This window comes from Ylistrum balloti, unplaced genomic scaffold (assembly GCF_031769215.1).
Source record: "Ylistrum balloti isolate Yb309-2 unplaced genomic scaffold, AGI_CSIRO_Ybal_v1 Utg370598, whole genome shotgun sequence".
Classification (NCBI taxonomy): Eukaryota; Metazoa; Mollusca; class Bivalvia; order Pectinida; family Pectinidae; genus Ylistrum; species Ylistrum balloti.
This window is the reverse complement of record NW_026782370.1, coordinates 1,001,639-1,017,239: the sequence shown is the minus strand read 5'-3', so window position 1 is coordinate 1,017,239 and position 15,601 is coordinate 1,001,639. Positions and strand designations below refer to the sequence as shown.

General features: G+C 35.9%; 1 protein-coding gene across 1 annotated transcript; it reads right to left on the bottom strand.

Moving 5' to 3' along the window:
* On the bottom strand, nt 1–15,448 carry LOC132556875 (ubiquitin carboxyl-terminal hydrolase 1-like). Its single transcript, XM_060221327.1, has 10 exons — nt 15,385–15,448; nt 14,341–14,539; nt 13,724–13,839; nt 11,611–11,750; nt 10,888–10,950; nt 9,873–9,976; nt 7,401–8,950; nt 5,638–5,824; nt 5,082–5,186; nt 1–2,062 (listed from the first exon to the last, which is right to left on the bottom strand). The coding sequence occupies exons 2-10, from the start codon at nt 14,478–14,480 to the stop codon at nt 1,726–1,728; spliced, it is 2,742 nt and encodes a 913-aa protein (XP_060077310.1). The 5' UTR covers nt 14,481–14,539; nt 15,385–15,448; the 3' UTR covers nt 1–1,725.
* Nucleotides 15,449–15,601: the final 153 nt, after the last annotated feature.

Sequence of the window (15,601 nt, the reverse complement as noted above, 5' to 3'; positions counted from 1 at the left end):
TATTTCTTTCATAATAATCTTTCATTTGTGATTTCAATCATTTCATGTAAAATTAGTACAATATATTAGTTTCTTCATCTAGTGTTGACAGATGAGGGATATATCTCCAGAAGATGGATATTCTATAAAGGTGTTTCAGGACATCTACAGTACAATTACTTTTTCAATTAAACATACACCTAATATTCTGTAACAGTGTTTCATGAAATCTACAGTACTTATCAAAAATAACATATAAATTCTGTCTGAAATCTGCTCTTGTGAGTAGTAGTGATGATTACGTTGTTTTGCGAGACTAACACCATGAGAAAACAGCAAAGAGCAGATAACTCTGAATAACTATGAAAGATAGAATATAGAACATCTTCATGCTGAGGAGGTTGTAATTTTTGAGGGGTTCCATTTTTCACAACCAGGTATTTTCAAAGATGGAATTAATCCACAAATAAGATACATTGAAAATAAAACTGAGCAAAATAATAATATTGGATGTTATAACTTCAGCAAAGAATCACTTTGCATCAAGCTTTTGATAATACGGCAAAAATTTTTACCACTGGGGGGAAAAATGTGGATGTGTGAATCACCGGGTAAAAAATTCAAAACTGGAACTAATTTTCATAAGAACCAGAACTGGACATCAATTACGATTTTATCCCTAAGTAGTTTATCTGTTGTGAACTAAAATTACTCAATTACACTGCACCCATTTACTTGGTGGTACATGTACTAATATGTACAGCTTCACGACTCAGCATTTCAACTATTTACACTCAAAATGTATATACTATATTACAATATTCACTGCACATGAATTTTCAATGAGCATTTCAGATACAAAATGTTCCCAGCAAGTTATATCAGCATTTTGTCAACAATATACATATGCATTATGTATAACAATATAATTAGTGTTGTTACAGCTTATGCTGATGTAGAAAAGTCATTACACATAAAAATTTTTGTCAAATTTATATATCTTATGCTTTCTTCAGCTGGAAACCTAGAAACCATGTCAAACAAAATTGAACTACAGAATGGAACTAACCTGTCACTACCTAAAACAACACAATAAAATTGTGTACGAGATAAAGGCTCATTAGACTCATGCACAGGCTTAAAGAGGCTAAATAGTTGTAGAAATCGTTATTATTTATATCATCCTGATTCATCCATGAAAATTCAACCTCCTGAATATTGTACATGTATAAAAAAAATGCCCAAAAATTGTTAAACATGTATTTTAGATCTTGTTAATCAATAAATATTGCCACTGTTTCTAGAATCAACAAACCTATATGAATTAAAGCTAATTACATGGGTTACCTAAGTGTCCCTCAATAAAATGTTACATCCAATAATAAAAGATACAAACTAAAACTGATTGTACTGGTACCATCCTCGATACTCCAGGGGTAACTATCACACTCTGCCCCACTAAAGACTAAAATAATATTTATCGGTATAAATGTAAGATGATGAGAAACTATTGGGAGAACTAGTAACTGAAGGCATTCCAAACACTAGATGAAATCCTGAGGATGAAATCACTTAATATCACTTTCTGAATCAGACAACAATGTAGCACATATTCCATCCACATTTTATATTGATTTTACCTGTTCCACAGAACAGGCCTCTTCCTAAGGTCACTGAGGTACACCAGCTATTCCCCTTAGAGTTCGTACTCTCCCTTTCACCATCACACCTGAAACTGCCTTCAGATCACCAGTGTACACCAGGTATTACCCTGTGGTAAAACAATACATAAGGTGTTCCTAGTAAGAACCCTCCCACCCCCTTCAAAAGGTCACAGAAGTCTTGTTTGCTGTAGACACGGATGGTTTCATCATCACATTCTAGCCACTGTTCCTCGTACATCTGTTTTGGCACACTCGGATACTTGCCTCCCAGTCCAGATCTCTTTTCCCCTCCTATATGTACAGATGGAGACTCCACTCCTAGTCTGGACTGACCGCTGCCCAGAACACGGACATAAGCGAGGTAGTGACCAGATGTTAGAGTGACCCCTGCATGTGTGACCAGGCCATACAACATATACCTGGAAATTTAAAAATATTTAATAATTAAACATTCAGAAAATATCCAATAGTTAAATGAAATTTTCAGTAGGATATCTATAATGTTTTGCCAATAGAACATAAGTTCTTATAACACAACCAGAAGATTAGGCATTTTGATGACTACATACATCAATGCTAGTACGCTCCACACCGGTCATTTGTCTGATGAAGGTGACTGTGTAGATCTCGTAAACTACGTACGTCAGTGCTAGTATGCTCCACACCGGTCATTTGTCTGATGAAGGTGACTGTGTAGATCTCGTACACTACGTACGTCAGTGCTAGTACGCTCCACACCGGTCATTTGTCTGATGAAGGTGACTGTGTAGATCTCTAGTACGCTACACTACACCGGTCATTTGTCTGATACACACTACATCAGTGCTAGTACCTCCACACCGGTCATTTGTCTGATGAAGGTGACTGTGTAGACTCGTGTACGTCAGTGCTAGTACGCTCCACACTGGTCATTTGTCTGATGAAGGTGACTGTGTAGATCTCGCACACTACATACATCAATGCTAGTACCATCCACACCGGTCATTTGTCTGATGAAGGTGACTGTGTAGAGTGTACGTCAGTGCTCCACACTGGTCATTTGTCTGATGAAGGTGACCGTGTAGATCAGTCATTCCACACCGGTCATTTGTCTGATGAAGTAGTACGCTCCACACCGACTGTGTAGATCTCGTACACTACGTACATCAGTGCTAGTACGCTCCACACTGGTCATTTGTCTGATGAAGGTGACTGTGTAGATCTCGTACACTACGTACGTCAGTGCTAGTACGCTCCACACTGGTCATTTGTCTGATGAAGGTGACTGTGTAGATCTCGTACACTACATACATCAATGCTAGTACGCTCCACACTGGTCATTTGTCTGATGAAGGTGACTGTGTAGATCTCGTAAACTACGTACGTCAGTGCTAGTACGCTCCACACCGGTCATTTGTCTGATGAAGGTGACTGTGTAGATCTCGTAAACTATGTACGTCAGTGCTAGTACGCTCCACACTGGTCATTTGTCTGATGAAGGTGACCGTGTAGATCTCGCACACTACATACATCACTGGTCATTTGTCTGATGAAGGTGACTGTGTAGATCTCGCACACTACATACATCAATGCTAGTACCATCCACACCGGTCATTTGTCTGATGAAGGTGACTGTGTAGATCTCGTACACTACGTACGTCAGTGCTAGTACGCTCCACACTGGTCATTTGTCTGATGAAGGTGACCGTGTAGATCTCGCACACTACATACATCAATGCTAGTACGCTCCACACTGGTCATTTGTCTGATGAAGGTGACCGTGTAGATCTCGCACACTACATACATCAATGCTAGTACGCTCCACACTGGTCATTTGTCTGATGAAGGTGACTGTGTAGATCTCGTAGGTCATTTGTCTGATGACTGTGTAGATCTCGCACACTAGTATGCTCCACACTGGTCATTTGTCTGATGAAGGTGACCGTGTAGATCTCGTAAACTACGTACGTCAGTGCTAGTACGCTCCACACTGGTCATTTGTCTGATGAAGGTGGCCGTGTAGATCTCGCACACTACGTACGTCAGTGCTAGTACGCTCCACACTGGTCATTTGTCTGATGTAGGTGACCGTGTAGATCTCGTACACTACGTACGTCAATGCTGGTACGCTCCACACTGGTCATTGGTCTGATGAAGGTGACTGTGTAGTCATCATCACTCTAAGCTTCTACCGGTTGTGTTATAAGAATTTCTACTTACATTACCAACCTGAAGAAAATGTTCCAAAATATAATGTTTTGCCATCACTTATCTCAAAAGACAAAATATCAATGAAAGAAACATTAGTGGAAGAACTGACCAAACTTTTTGTTTGGCTGTTTTTGTAGATCATCTGACTGGAAGACAAAGAGCTACTGCGGCAGTAAGAAAAGATAATCAACTAAAACAATTCTATGTATTACTGTAGAATCACATAGATTTGTGGGGTTCATTTTCAATTGTTTTCTCAAAAATCACTATTACATGGACACTTGATAGATAAAGCTCAATAAATTTACATACTGGTATACTTCTGGGACATATTAATTTGAGGACTAAGATTATCCTCAAAATAAAACACAAGACGCCCATATGGCCTGTATCACTCACATGACTTTATCAGACTAAAATTACCTCATTTAAACTAAGAAAAAGAAATTCTAAATTTCTAAGCATACAACACACGCTATTTCAAGGACCAATCCCTCTGTCAGGGGATCAGGCGAATGACCAATGCTTCATACAAAATTGAGACAAAATCCTGCTATTCCTACAAAGAATTCAAACATTTTAATTTTTTATTAAATTGCTCTACTTCCCCTAAAAATTGGTTCTGCCTCTCCCATCCCATGGGGCTAAGACCCATCATTTATACAAAATCAATTCCGATTTACTTAAGAATCCTTCAAACGAAATTTGGGCAAAATCCAATTATTCCTATAGGAGGAGTATAGGATTTCAAAGAATTTGCTTCATTTTCTCCATTGGGCCCCACCCCTCTGGCCCAAGGGGATGAGACCTACTATTTATACCAAAGTAATTCCCTTCCCAATCATAGGATTCCTCAGTGGTAGGATTTTAAAGCATTAGCTCTATTTCTGCTATTCTGCCCCACCTCTCCAGCTCCAGAGGGTCAAGACTCACAATTTATACAAAATTTGCTCTTTTCACCCAAGGATGCTACTGACCAAATTTGATGAAAATCTGCTAATGGTATGTCATAAGCTAACCAGTCCTTTGGACCAGGTGAGCTAAAACCTATTCTATCTAGGGGAACAGAAGTAAAAAGAAATATAGAAATACTAATAAGGAACTGCTTTTACTTAAGTACAGTGTTGTTAAAAAGTTCAACAGAACACCAAGATAAAATGGCAAACATGCATGTCAAGTGTGAGGGTAAATTTTAATCATTACTGGTGTCAAGTGTCCACACTGAAAGATATATTATACACTGTTTACCTGTGATCAGGACGGCTACATGGGCTAGGACACTTGTACCGAAGGCAAGGTAAAGACAATGGGATAGTCACATGGTCGTTGATCTTGGATACATAGCCATACAATCTGTAAAAATTACATTTTTTCAGTTTATATCACTTCTTTTTTAATGTTTATTATTTTAGTACCATATAACTGTGAAGATACAACAGGTATAATTGTGTATTAGTGAATTATAGACACATAGAATCTTCATAGATTCACAGAAGTTCTAATTAGGCAGAACATCATGTCATAGAAGAACTGGTGGATTGTAACATGGTGCTATGAGATCACAAGGATAAATGAAATATTTCTAAATTCTTGGATAAGTTGGAATCAAATAATACAGACAGCATCTTTTTACTTAGAGTCGTGTATCACTATATATAGCAAAACTACAAAACTGAACAAAATGACAGACCTAGATTACTGCTGTGATATATAGTAATTAACACTACTCCACACAAAGATCTATCGATCCTAAAATAAAACTTGTTAGGTTTTGAATATGTCATTAAACTGATTTTGCTATTACCCAGATGAAGCAGAGAAGCGCTTCAGATGAAGAGATAGAACGTCAGGCAAGACTTCGTAGTGGAGAGAACGTTCTGCCTCAACATGTCGTATACAATGATCGCAGTAATACTTGTTCTCATCTCGCAGACGTTCCACTTCTGAAAATGCATCCATCATCTTCTTAAGACATGAGTTGTCTTCTTCATCTGTTAATTATTTGAAATAAAAGATTTAAGTATACGATATATACAGAGAGGAAAGCATCCAACCCACATAGGTAATAGTCCAAATGCAAGATTTTGTATTTGGAAACTGAAACTGATGAAAGCTCTCTGAAAATGATTTGATTGGACACAAAATGTTAACAAAAGACAATAATTCTGTAATTATGGGATCACAGGCCCTGAATTTGGTATACTGCACATTCTCTGAGTATGACTAATGTATACACTAAGTTCCATGGCCCTAGTTGTAATGCATGCAAAGCTATGCTCATAAGACAAAATTTGAACAAAGGGCATCTTAGCTTTTGTATGACTGATGTACATATCAAGTTTCAATATATATTGTATGATCAATGTATACACAAAGTTTCATTATCCTTGCTTAAATACACGCAAAATGATGCTCTGGACAAGATATTTTAAATTAAGGACAATAACTCTAATAGAAGGGTGAAGGACCCTAACATTGGTACACTGCCCATTGTCTTAGTATGATGAAAATGTATACACAAAGTTTCAATATCCTTGCTTGCTTGCTTGTATTATGTAAATTGTGTGTATGATTAACAGTGCTGTTTATTTATTTAGTTAGAAGTAAGTGCTGTTTGCTTATTTAGCTAGAAGTAAAGTAGGGGTACTGTAATGCATTAATTATTACCTACATGTAAATATCAACTACCATAGATACAATAAAATGAGAAATTCATCAATACTGCATTTTTTTGGTTTGTCAATGCAATTTTTTTTATCTTTTTTTACATATAATTTTAATAGAATAAAAGCTTACATCATATTTTACATTTAAATATTTAGAAATAAAATACGTAAAACATTATCTAGAAATATGTATGCATAGCCCTGAATACATCTGAAAACACGAACACAAAAATCGACAAATAAAATAAATATATATTTGAGATAGACACAAAATCTTAACAAAGAACAATAATTTTGTAATTAAGAGGCTATGGGCTCTGAATTTGATACACTGCACATAATTTTAGTATCATCATTGTATACAGAAACAGGGTTTTCCATAAGAGCTGGTCGGCGGCCAATTTGACCATTTGATCATTTGGCCGCCTACACCAATCCAGTTCCGTACACGACTACACGGCTCGGGTCAGCTTGTTTCACCCACCTCCTACTTTCACTACACAGCCTACTACTAACAAAATTATGGAAAACCCTGCAGAAAGTTCCATAATCCTAGTTTGTATGCCAGCAATTGAAAGTTATTCTCTGGATACTAAATTTTAAAAGTGCACTTACTCTGTAACTGAGAGGTTGAAGACCCTAAACTTGATACACAGCACATCTTCTTAGTATGATAAATGTATACACCAAATTTCATTATCCTTGCTTAACCGTGGGCATTTTATTAATACATGTAAAGAGCTAAATATTCCCATAGTGTTAGTGCGGAAATGTTTCATAGATGTTAACAAAAAAAATCTGAATACACTTGTACTTCTAAATCTCTGGTACTGTCTTCTAGTGTGGCAATGAAAGGAGATCCTACAAGTTTTTAACACTGAAAAAAATCGTCATCATTTACCTGACTCCATTTCTTCGTCATTATCATCCGTTTTTTCCTTTCTCAAAGGAACAGAAATATCATGAAATTCCTCGATGCGTTCTCTTGAAAATTCACATTCTAGACATTTCGTCCTCAACATCATTTTCCCCATGAAAAGATTTTCCACAAAATCCACCTTACTTGTCTTTGGACAAGGCTTTACACACATAGAAGGAGAATTAATCAATCTATGATGAGAAAAGTTCAGTTTCTGCTTTGCATTTCCTACCACAATCTTATTTTTAGAAGAACTTGGTGTTTTCATAGGAGACAAAGTTTTTTCTGCATAATCTGCATTCACTGATTTTTTTGGACTGTCACATACATGATCACATTTCTCTAGTTTCAGCAAAGGCTGACGATCTTGTTTCGGAGAATCGCTAACATCAGCCAATACATTTTCACATTTTAGTTTCTGAAACTCAGATGACAACTGAGAGCTGTCTTTTTCAGACACATCTTGTTTTTTTAAATCAGTTTTTTTGCCAGACTCTTGATTACCCTTAGAAGGTGATACATTTAATTTTTTGACTGGATTTGAATCTTTTGGAGGGTCCACATGTTGAGCTTTTCCCCCCTTGAATGCTGCTGTAACTTTCCTCTTTTTTGACTTGACCAAAGAATCCTTTGACATGGAGACATCTGATGAGGTTTCCTCCGAGAGGTTGCCACCTTTTACTGACCCTTTACAACAATTATTGTTCTGATTGTTCCTTAATGGAGCACCTCTCATTCCCAAACGTTTACAGGGTTTGTCTCCAGTAAGCATACTTATAATACTTGGCTGTGACGAACACTTTGCACTTGATTCACCTTTGTCTTCACAATTGAACTCCCCATTTTTAATTGCTTTGGCTGAATTTGTCCTATTTGAAGTCACATCTTTCACTGTTTCACATAAACATTCTGCTTTAACCTCCTCAGTCAACTTCGTGCCTCCTCTCCGCCTCCTTAATAAAGGTTCCCCATCTGTCTCGTCTAACTTTTCAGATTTTTTATCCTGGGTTTTCTTTAGTGGAGAAGGTGGTTGTGTTCGTTTTGATCTTAATCTTTTTGGCAAGACAGAAATCTTTACCTTTTCTACATCTTGCTTAACCTCAGCCTCAACATTCAAGCCCTGTTCATTTTTAACACCAATTTTCACAGCAACATCAGGTATGTCAGCTTCCAGCACATCCATCATAACCTCAGACAGGGCTGTTTTTGCAGATTCACTTTTCTCTATCTCCTCCAAAAAGTCTGCTTTTGGAACTGATTTTGCAACATCTACAGCAGGAAGCTGAACTACTGTGTTCACAGGATTTGGCACATCTTGTTTCAATTCCATTTTCTCAGACTTGTTGACACTTGAAAGAAACTTTTGCATGATTGGGTTGAGGGGACCCTTGGACTGAGGTAAAGCACTGGGAGGTAGGCGACTCTTGATCTTTTTAATTTCTTTGACAGCATCCTGTAAGTAACACAGCATACATCTGAGGAGTTCCTGGGCGTCATGCTGAAGATTCCCTTCAAACATTGGGTTCAGCTCTCTGAAAATATAAATAACAAACTACAAATTTAATTGTGTGTTACAAATTCTAATATGAAACAAGAGTTGAAAAGTTTATAAAAAAGTGAAAAAAATTACAAAAATTATAAATGACACAGAAGACTGAAATCATTTAAAAAATAGTAAAAGAACATGTTGAAATAATGTCTGTAGGTCATTAATCCCCCTGCTCCTGTACATATAAGTTTGATGATGTGATCTTTGACCTTTATATCTTGATCAGTGACAAGAGGCCTAGTGGCCTTGGCAGTCACCTGATATAAGCAATATTGAATGTAAAATACTAATAATTCTTCCCTTGAGGGAAATGACCAATGTTATGCTCAAAAATGTGATTTTTCTATGACAATTACAGTAAAGTTTAAAAACACTTCCTCCCCAGGAAGAAATGTGAGGCACATATTGGTAATTAAAGCACCTTCCATGCTTCCAATCATACAGAGCATTTGATTCTACCATACATGGGTGTTGAGAAGATTTTTAAAATTGATGTCAATTTGACCCCTTTTGGCCAATGGAAACTAAACAAATTATGCTCCATGAAGAGTGTTTGATTCTACCATCTCTGGGTGTTGAAAAGATGATTTTTGAAATCCCAGTCAATTTCACCACTTTTGGCCCTGCCCCTCAGGCCCCTGGGGGATGGGGACTGTATAATTCACAATTTAAGTTCACCTTGGGCCAGGGAAAGTTTATGAAAATTTTCAATAAAATCGGATCTGGAGTTTTTGAGAAGAAGTCGAAAATGTTCAGTTGTTTACCGACCCACATCACAAGAAGATGATGTCACAATTTGACACATGGATGATAGAATCAATATATTTAGACATACAACAATCAAACCATCCTATTTTGGCCAAAAACACCAAAATTTGCAAACACCAAAACATGCTTTGACTCACCTGAGAGTGTTAAGAATCTTGTCAGGTTTCAGTGCCATAGACATCACGTCTGAGGTGGCAACTTCTGGGTGTTTCACTTCTCTCCTTTCCATACATTTGTAAAGCTGTTGATTACAATACACATCAACATTTAATGATCAATATATACATACAGTGATCCGTTTCATTTCCTAAACAACAGAAATAAAGACGATTGTGTATAATGAGTTTTTTCCATTAATGTTCAATTTTCACCAATAGACAGCATGAAGGATATTGTCCTAGCAGATTTTAAACATTTCCTGAGTTAAGTTCCTAATTGTCTTTTTTAAGAAATACCAGTTTTCATAAAAATGGCAGATTTGCAATATTAGAGTTATATAATCCCATCATATGGTTTTGTACTTGTCAAAGGTTTATAGAATACTGTACTAAATCTGTATCAAAAACAAGATAACATAAAGCGTGACATTATCCCCAGTGCCACATTTTTTAAAAGATAGACACACAATCATATACAACTGAAACTTGTTATCTCAAAATTCAAGGGATTTTGTTTCCTTGGTAATTTAACAAATATAAAAAATGAAATGTTGTCAATAGCAAAAGGTGCAAGTAGGGCACTAACTTAACATATATAGAAAGTTCGGTGAAGTTCAGTTGAACAATTTTTAAGTTATTGCCCATATAATCCCTTGGAGGGATGCACACATATACACACAGGAGCCCAAATCATTATCCCCCACTAAATGTGTTTTGCTGGGGATGACAAAAATATAAGTTACAGTATTGACAGTAATGATCAATATAAAAAAAAACACACTAGACTTATATAGAACAAAACTTGATCAATACTGTCTCTCAATCAATATTCAAGACAATGAGTTATATTCAACAGTGTTACTATGTATTGACTACAGGGATTTGCGAGGACAGCAATTCATTCAAACAAGAATTATAGTGATATTAATATGAAAAAGAAACTACACATGTTGGTAATCAATAAAAAATATCACCCCTTAAACCTGTACTCTACCTTGTGTAGGTGTTTCATCATATCACATGTCTGGGATTGAGATAGCTCATAAGACAAGTCCTCCTGTAAAATATAACACAAACAAAATATATTTACTTCAATAGCTGATCATATCATTATTTAATTTCATAACAAGTGGAGTAGAATGATTTTGGATGACAACAGTCCTGTACTTCTTACCATTCAGCTGCCAAAATTGATCACCGAGAAATTTTAAGTATGTATGTATGCCTCTACTAGGATTCTAAGCTGGGACCTCTGTTTTACTAGTCTGATACTCAACCAACCAAGCAGAAGAAGTTCTCTCTACCCAAACAGTAAATTGAGGCTAGCATTTTACCAGGATTGCATACTCCCCCTCTCGGAAAGAACTCATCGTCAAGTTTTCCAAAGGTTACAGCAATGCTTATGGGGCCTCATAAGTATCATTTCTGAGTCCCTAGAGGGGCGCCATTGTAACAGATGTCATTATTAATTTCAATGCCTCCGAAACCTGGGACCTCTGGCTGACTAGTCTGACACTCAACTGATCAAGATGAAGAGAAGTTCTCTCTAGACAAGTGTGATATTGCAGCATTTCACCAATTCTATTTTTCCATTTTCCAAAACTTAAATCTAGTTTGAGGTTTTTAAACATTGTTGCTTGAGGTTAAATGGAATACCCGAAAAAGTTGTGGGTTAAAAGGGATACCAGACAAAGTCTTGAAAAGTAACAAGACTTACCTGTAATTCTTTAGATGAAGTGTCCTGTTTTTGACATTTTTCCACATGTACAATCTCACTGTGTAAGTCATCTAGTCCATCCAGAAAGCCTGGAGTAAACCTCAGAACCTGTAACACACTGTTCAGGAAACATGTGTTGCCTGTAATAGAAATACAACAATACCGTTACATCCAAAACCTTTTCATCTAGCCTGGAAAATTAAATGACAACTCTACTTCTTGTGCTTCACATATTAATTTTCTAAATCTAATTATTTTTTGACAAAGAAGATTATTAGTGCTATTTCATAAACATGTTTCTAGAGGACAGGAAGACTCTCAAGTAGGAGAACAAGTGTTCCGTGACTTGTCAATTGTACTGTTTCCTTTTTTCTCTCCTTAAATTGAAATCTATAAATGTTTTTCCTTTTTTTCTTTAATTTTTTTTTTTTTTGTTAATTTGTGTTTTTATGGGGCTATTTAGTCAAGTTTGTTTATTTTTTTTCTAGTTACAAATTCATCTGTACAAATGTAGTTCAAAGCGTAGAAAAGGCCAGTGGCAGAAAGCTCACCCTCGAATAACAATAGGAGAGCAGTATGAAAGGTGGGACAAGTTCAAGAAAGAAAACTTTTTCCAAAGTAATGAAGAAGTTGTGAAGACTCTCCTAGACTGTTGTTAAGTGATAAGTTATCATCGCTAGTGATATTTTTTGTATGTCAGACCGTGTTTGGCAGATTTAAACCATCAAATAACAATTCACCGTGAATTCTAGTAACTTTTATATGTTTCACAAAGGTTTACCACACAATTTCTTTCATGATTTCCTTATGAAAGGAGTTAACGTGAAATCAGACACACCATTTCGTCACTTGATGCCTCCATACCGCGTTTCGCGCTGTATTTGGATTATTTGCGGGGGCTTTCCCAGATTTTAAACTCACCACAGTGGACATCGGCTATATAGGAGAAAACTATTATGTACAGATTTGTTAGTCTGGGCACATATATTTTCATTTCCAGCTGAATAGAAAAAACGTTGCTTGACTAACAAGCCCCTTTAAGGTCAGCATCCCTTCAGTGGAAGACATGGGAGAAAACTCATAATGCTGTGATGTGAAATCTGTTAACTTTTTACTATACAATTTTTTAACAACAGTCATCTACAAACTTATAATAATTCAGTGTCATTATCTATGTACCAGAATAATTCCAACATTGTGAGTGAAAATGGCTCACCAAATGTATATACACATGATGTTTTTTTTTCAGAATTTTATATCATCATAACAGTTTAATTCTTGAAGATTTCAATTATATATTACTAAATCACTCAGTTTTAAGGTCATTAAATAGACCCACTCTGCTTGACAAAATTAATCAATTTTTCAAAATAATCAACTTCAAACACAGAAACAAGTACTAATTGTAATGGGGACCATTACAAATGACCCCCAAATGACCTCTTCAGCAGTAAATGATCACAATAATAAAATCGGACAATATCTAAAATTTGGCAAAATTTTGACCACAGATGACCGAATGAAAAATGGACTACGCCATTTGCTCCTAGTGCCACGCCATTTTGCTCCTAGTGCCACCTAATACATATATACCAATTTTCACGAAAATTTGGCAATATCTAAAATTTGGCCAAATTTTGACCACAGCTGACCGCTCAGATGACCGATTGATGGCCAAATGAAAAATGGACTACGCCATTTTGTTCCTAGTGCCACCTAATACATCTATACCAATTTTTACGAAAACCGGACAATATCTAAAATTTGGCCAAATTTTGACCACAGCTGACCGCTCAGATGACCGATTGGAAAAATTCAAGTGACCTGCACTCCACCTCGCATGTATGAATATGTGTGTAAAGTTTTGTTAAATTCCATGCAATAGTATTTGAGAAACACGTCGGAAACCTCGTCGGCGGAAGAAAGGTGGGGGGGACATAATAATCCTAAAGAGATGATAAAACTTTGTACATTGTTGCTGCTGGTCAATGCCTCAAATAGAAATGTGTAATATTGAAAGTTATCCTTTTTCTTCTTATTTCTTCTCTTTGCTGGGTCTACAAAAAATTTGCAGCACTTTTGCAAAAGTAACATTTCCCACTATTTGCCTTACCTAAGTTTTCAAGGGAGCTAACTGCAGGCACAACCTTTTCTTCTTTATCTGAAGTGTCACCAGTTTCACCATTCATAGACAATTCTTGAACTTCTTTACTTTCTTCTGAAACTTCTCTACAAATCAAATTTTCAATACAAATTAAATAGAAAAACAAGAGGCCCATAGGCCCTGTATCACTCACCATGTTTAGCTTGTTGAAATTTACTTAAAGCACATGTTTCTAATTCCCAAATTAGCACTTCCATATTAATTACTATATAATCAGCATTAAGAAATTGTAATTAACGCAATCCCATTTGAACACAATACTTTCAGCGAGAAAAACATCAAAATAAGACTAATGGTAAAATAGTTATGTTTACAGCATGTCTCTATCTATGGGACTACTTAAAATTTTGAAAATGATGCTTAGTACTCAGCTGAAAAGAAAATCAGTCATATATATCTGTTAAAATACATGCACTTTTACAAGTCAAATTTATCAATATATTCAGCAGGACGTAAAATTTAGTTCAATTCTACTTTGTTTAATTCCTTTGTTTTTTTTTTGTGATTTTTCTTGTGAAGGGTAGAGGGGCTTTTAAAAACCTATATTATCAGCACAATGACATTACTTTGTCTCATTTTGGATTTCATCTTTCCTATCAGAGCCAGACAATCTCTCTTTCTGTGATGTTCCAGCTTTTGGAAACCTCAGTGACAGTCGGGGACGTTTTCGGAGTGGACTTGGTGATTCAGCATCTGCAATCACCATCTTGTACAGAAATTTCTTAAGCACTAAAACAATTTTCTTTAGAACGAGTCCTCACATATCTGAAACATAATTTTTAACAAAATCATACATATCCAGATACTGAATTTCACTAAACATAATCAATTTTACTTGAGTTTTGTAATGATTTTTCGAAATAAATGCATCAGTCAGGCTAATTGCTTTTTTTATAATGGTAAATAAAAGTGGTGCAATGAAACAGGTAATGTGTAATTATTTATATAATTAGACTGGAGTGGAAACTATTACTTCTGTTCAATAAAATGGATTAATTGTCTAGCCAAGCAGATCGGTATATTCCCTTCATTATCAACATTTTGTCATGAATTAAGTTAAGTTAAGTTAAGTAAAGTTAAGTAAATTAGCTTATGAATTAAACTTCATTACCTTTAGATTTAAAATCTACATAAGTTTCAATGATCTATAAACTTAATGGCAGATGCAAAGTAACATGCATAAGAAGAGTTTCAAATAATACTGTCACGATTTTTCTTTACTAAATATCCTTGGCGTATCCGTTTTGGCATCAAGTTAACATAACGATATCATATGTCAGGTTCCAAAACACAAACCGATGTCTAACACGACACAGTAGATACAAATGATTGCTATCAATGTGAAACTTATCTTAAAGCTAAAGGTTGTTCATACATAAAACTACATCGCATTTTGGACAGAAACGACGCCTCAACAAGGCTAGGTTTCAACTGTATTTCAGTGCCTTTTGCTTCCTTTATTCAGGATCAAGGCGACATCTGATTTCGCGCGCAAAAGTAGGCCAGATTTTGGTACATGCACCACCATGACATACCATATTGTGAAATATTATTTGACCGTTGTAGTGGTTGAAACATACCGTGTGATTCATTTACAACAGATAACATACCTATCATGCCTTTGATAGGACGGATCTCCGAAAAACTATCTTGAGGAAGTGGACGACAATCCAAACCACCCGGGGAAATCAGCGAAGCTGGCATGTTGTGATTTAGTTTCGTAAATTATAACACATTCTTAAAAGCATGCATGTTTAGTGATCCATCGATAACTTATTCATTTATGAAATTATTCGTCAAAAATCGAATACCTGTCCGTTAAATGCA

What these genes read in the sequence shown, in the direction of transcription:
- LOC132556875 (XM_060221327.1), bottom strand. Translation starts at nt 14,480, where the DNA reads ATGGTGATTGCAGATGCTGAATCACCAAGTCCACTCCGAAAACGTCCC. An exon ending in GAAATCCAAAATGAGACAAA is followed by an intron (nt 13,840 to 14,340) that starts GTAATGTCATTG and finishes TTTGATTTGTAG; the next exon opens with AGAAGTTTCAGAAGAAAGTA. An exon ending in TGACGAAGAAATGGAGTCAG is followed by an intron (nt 5,825 to 7,400) that starts GTAAATGATGAC and finishes AATAATTAACAG; the next exon opens with ATGAAGAAGACAACTCATGT.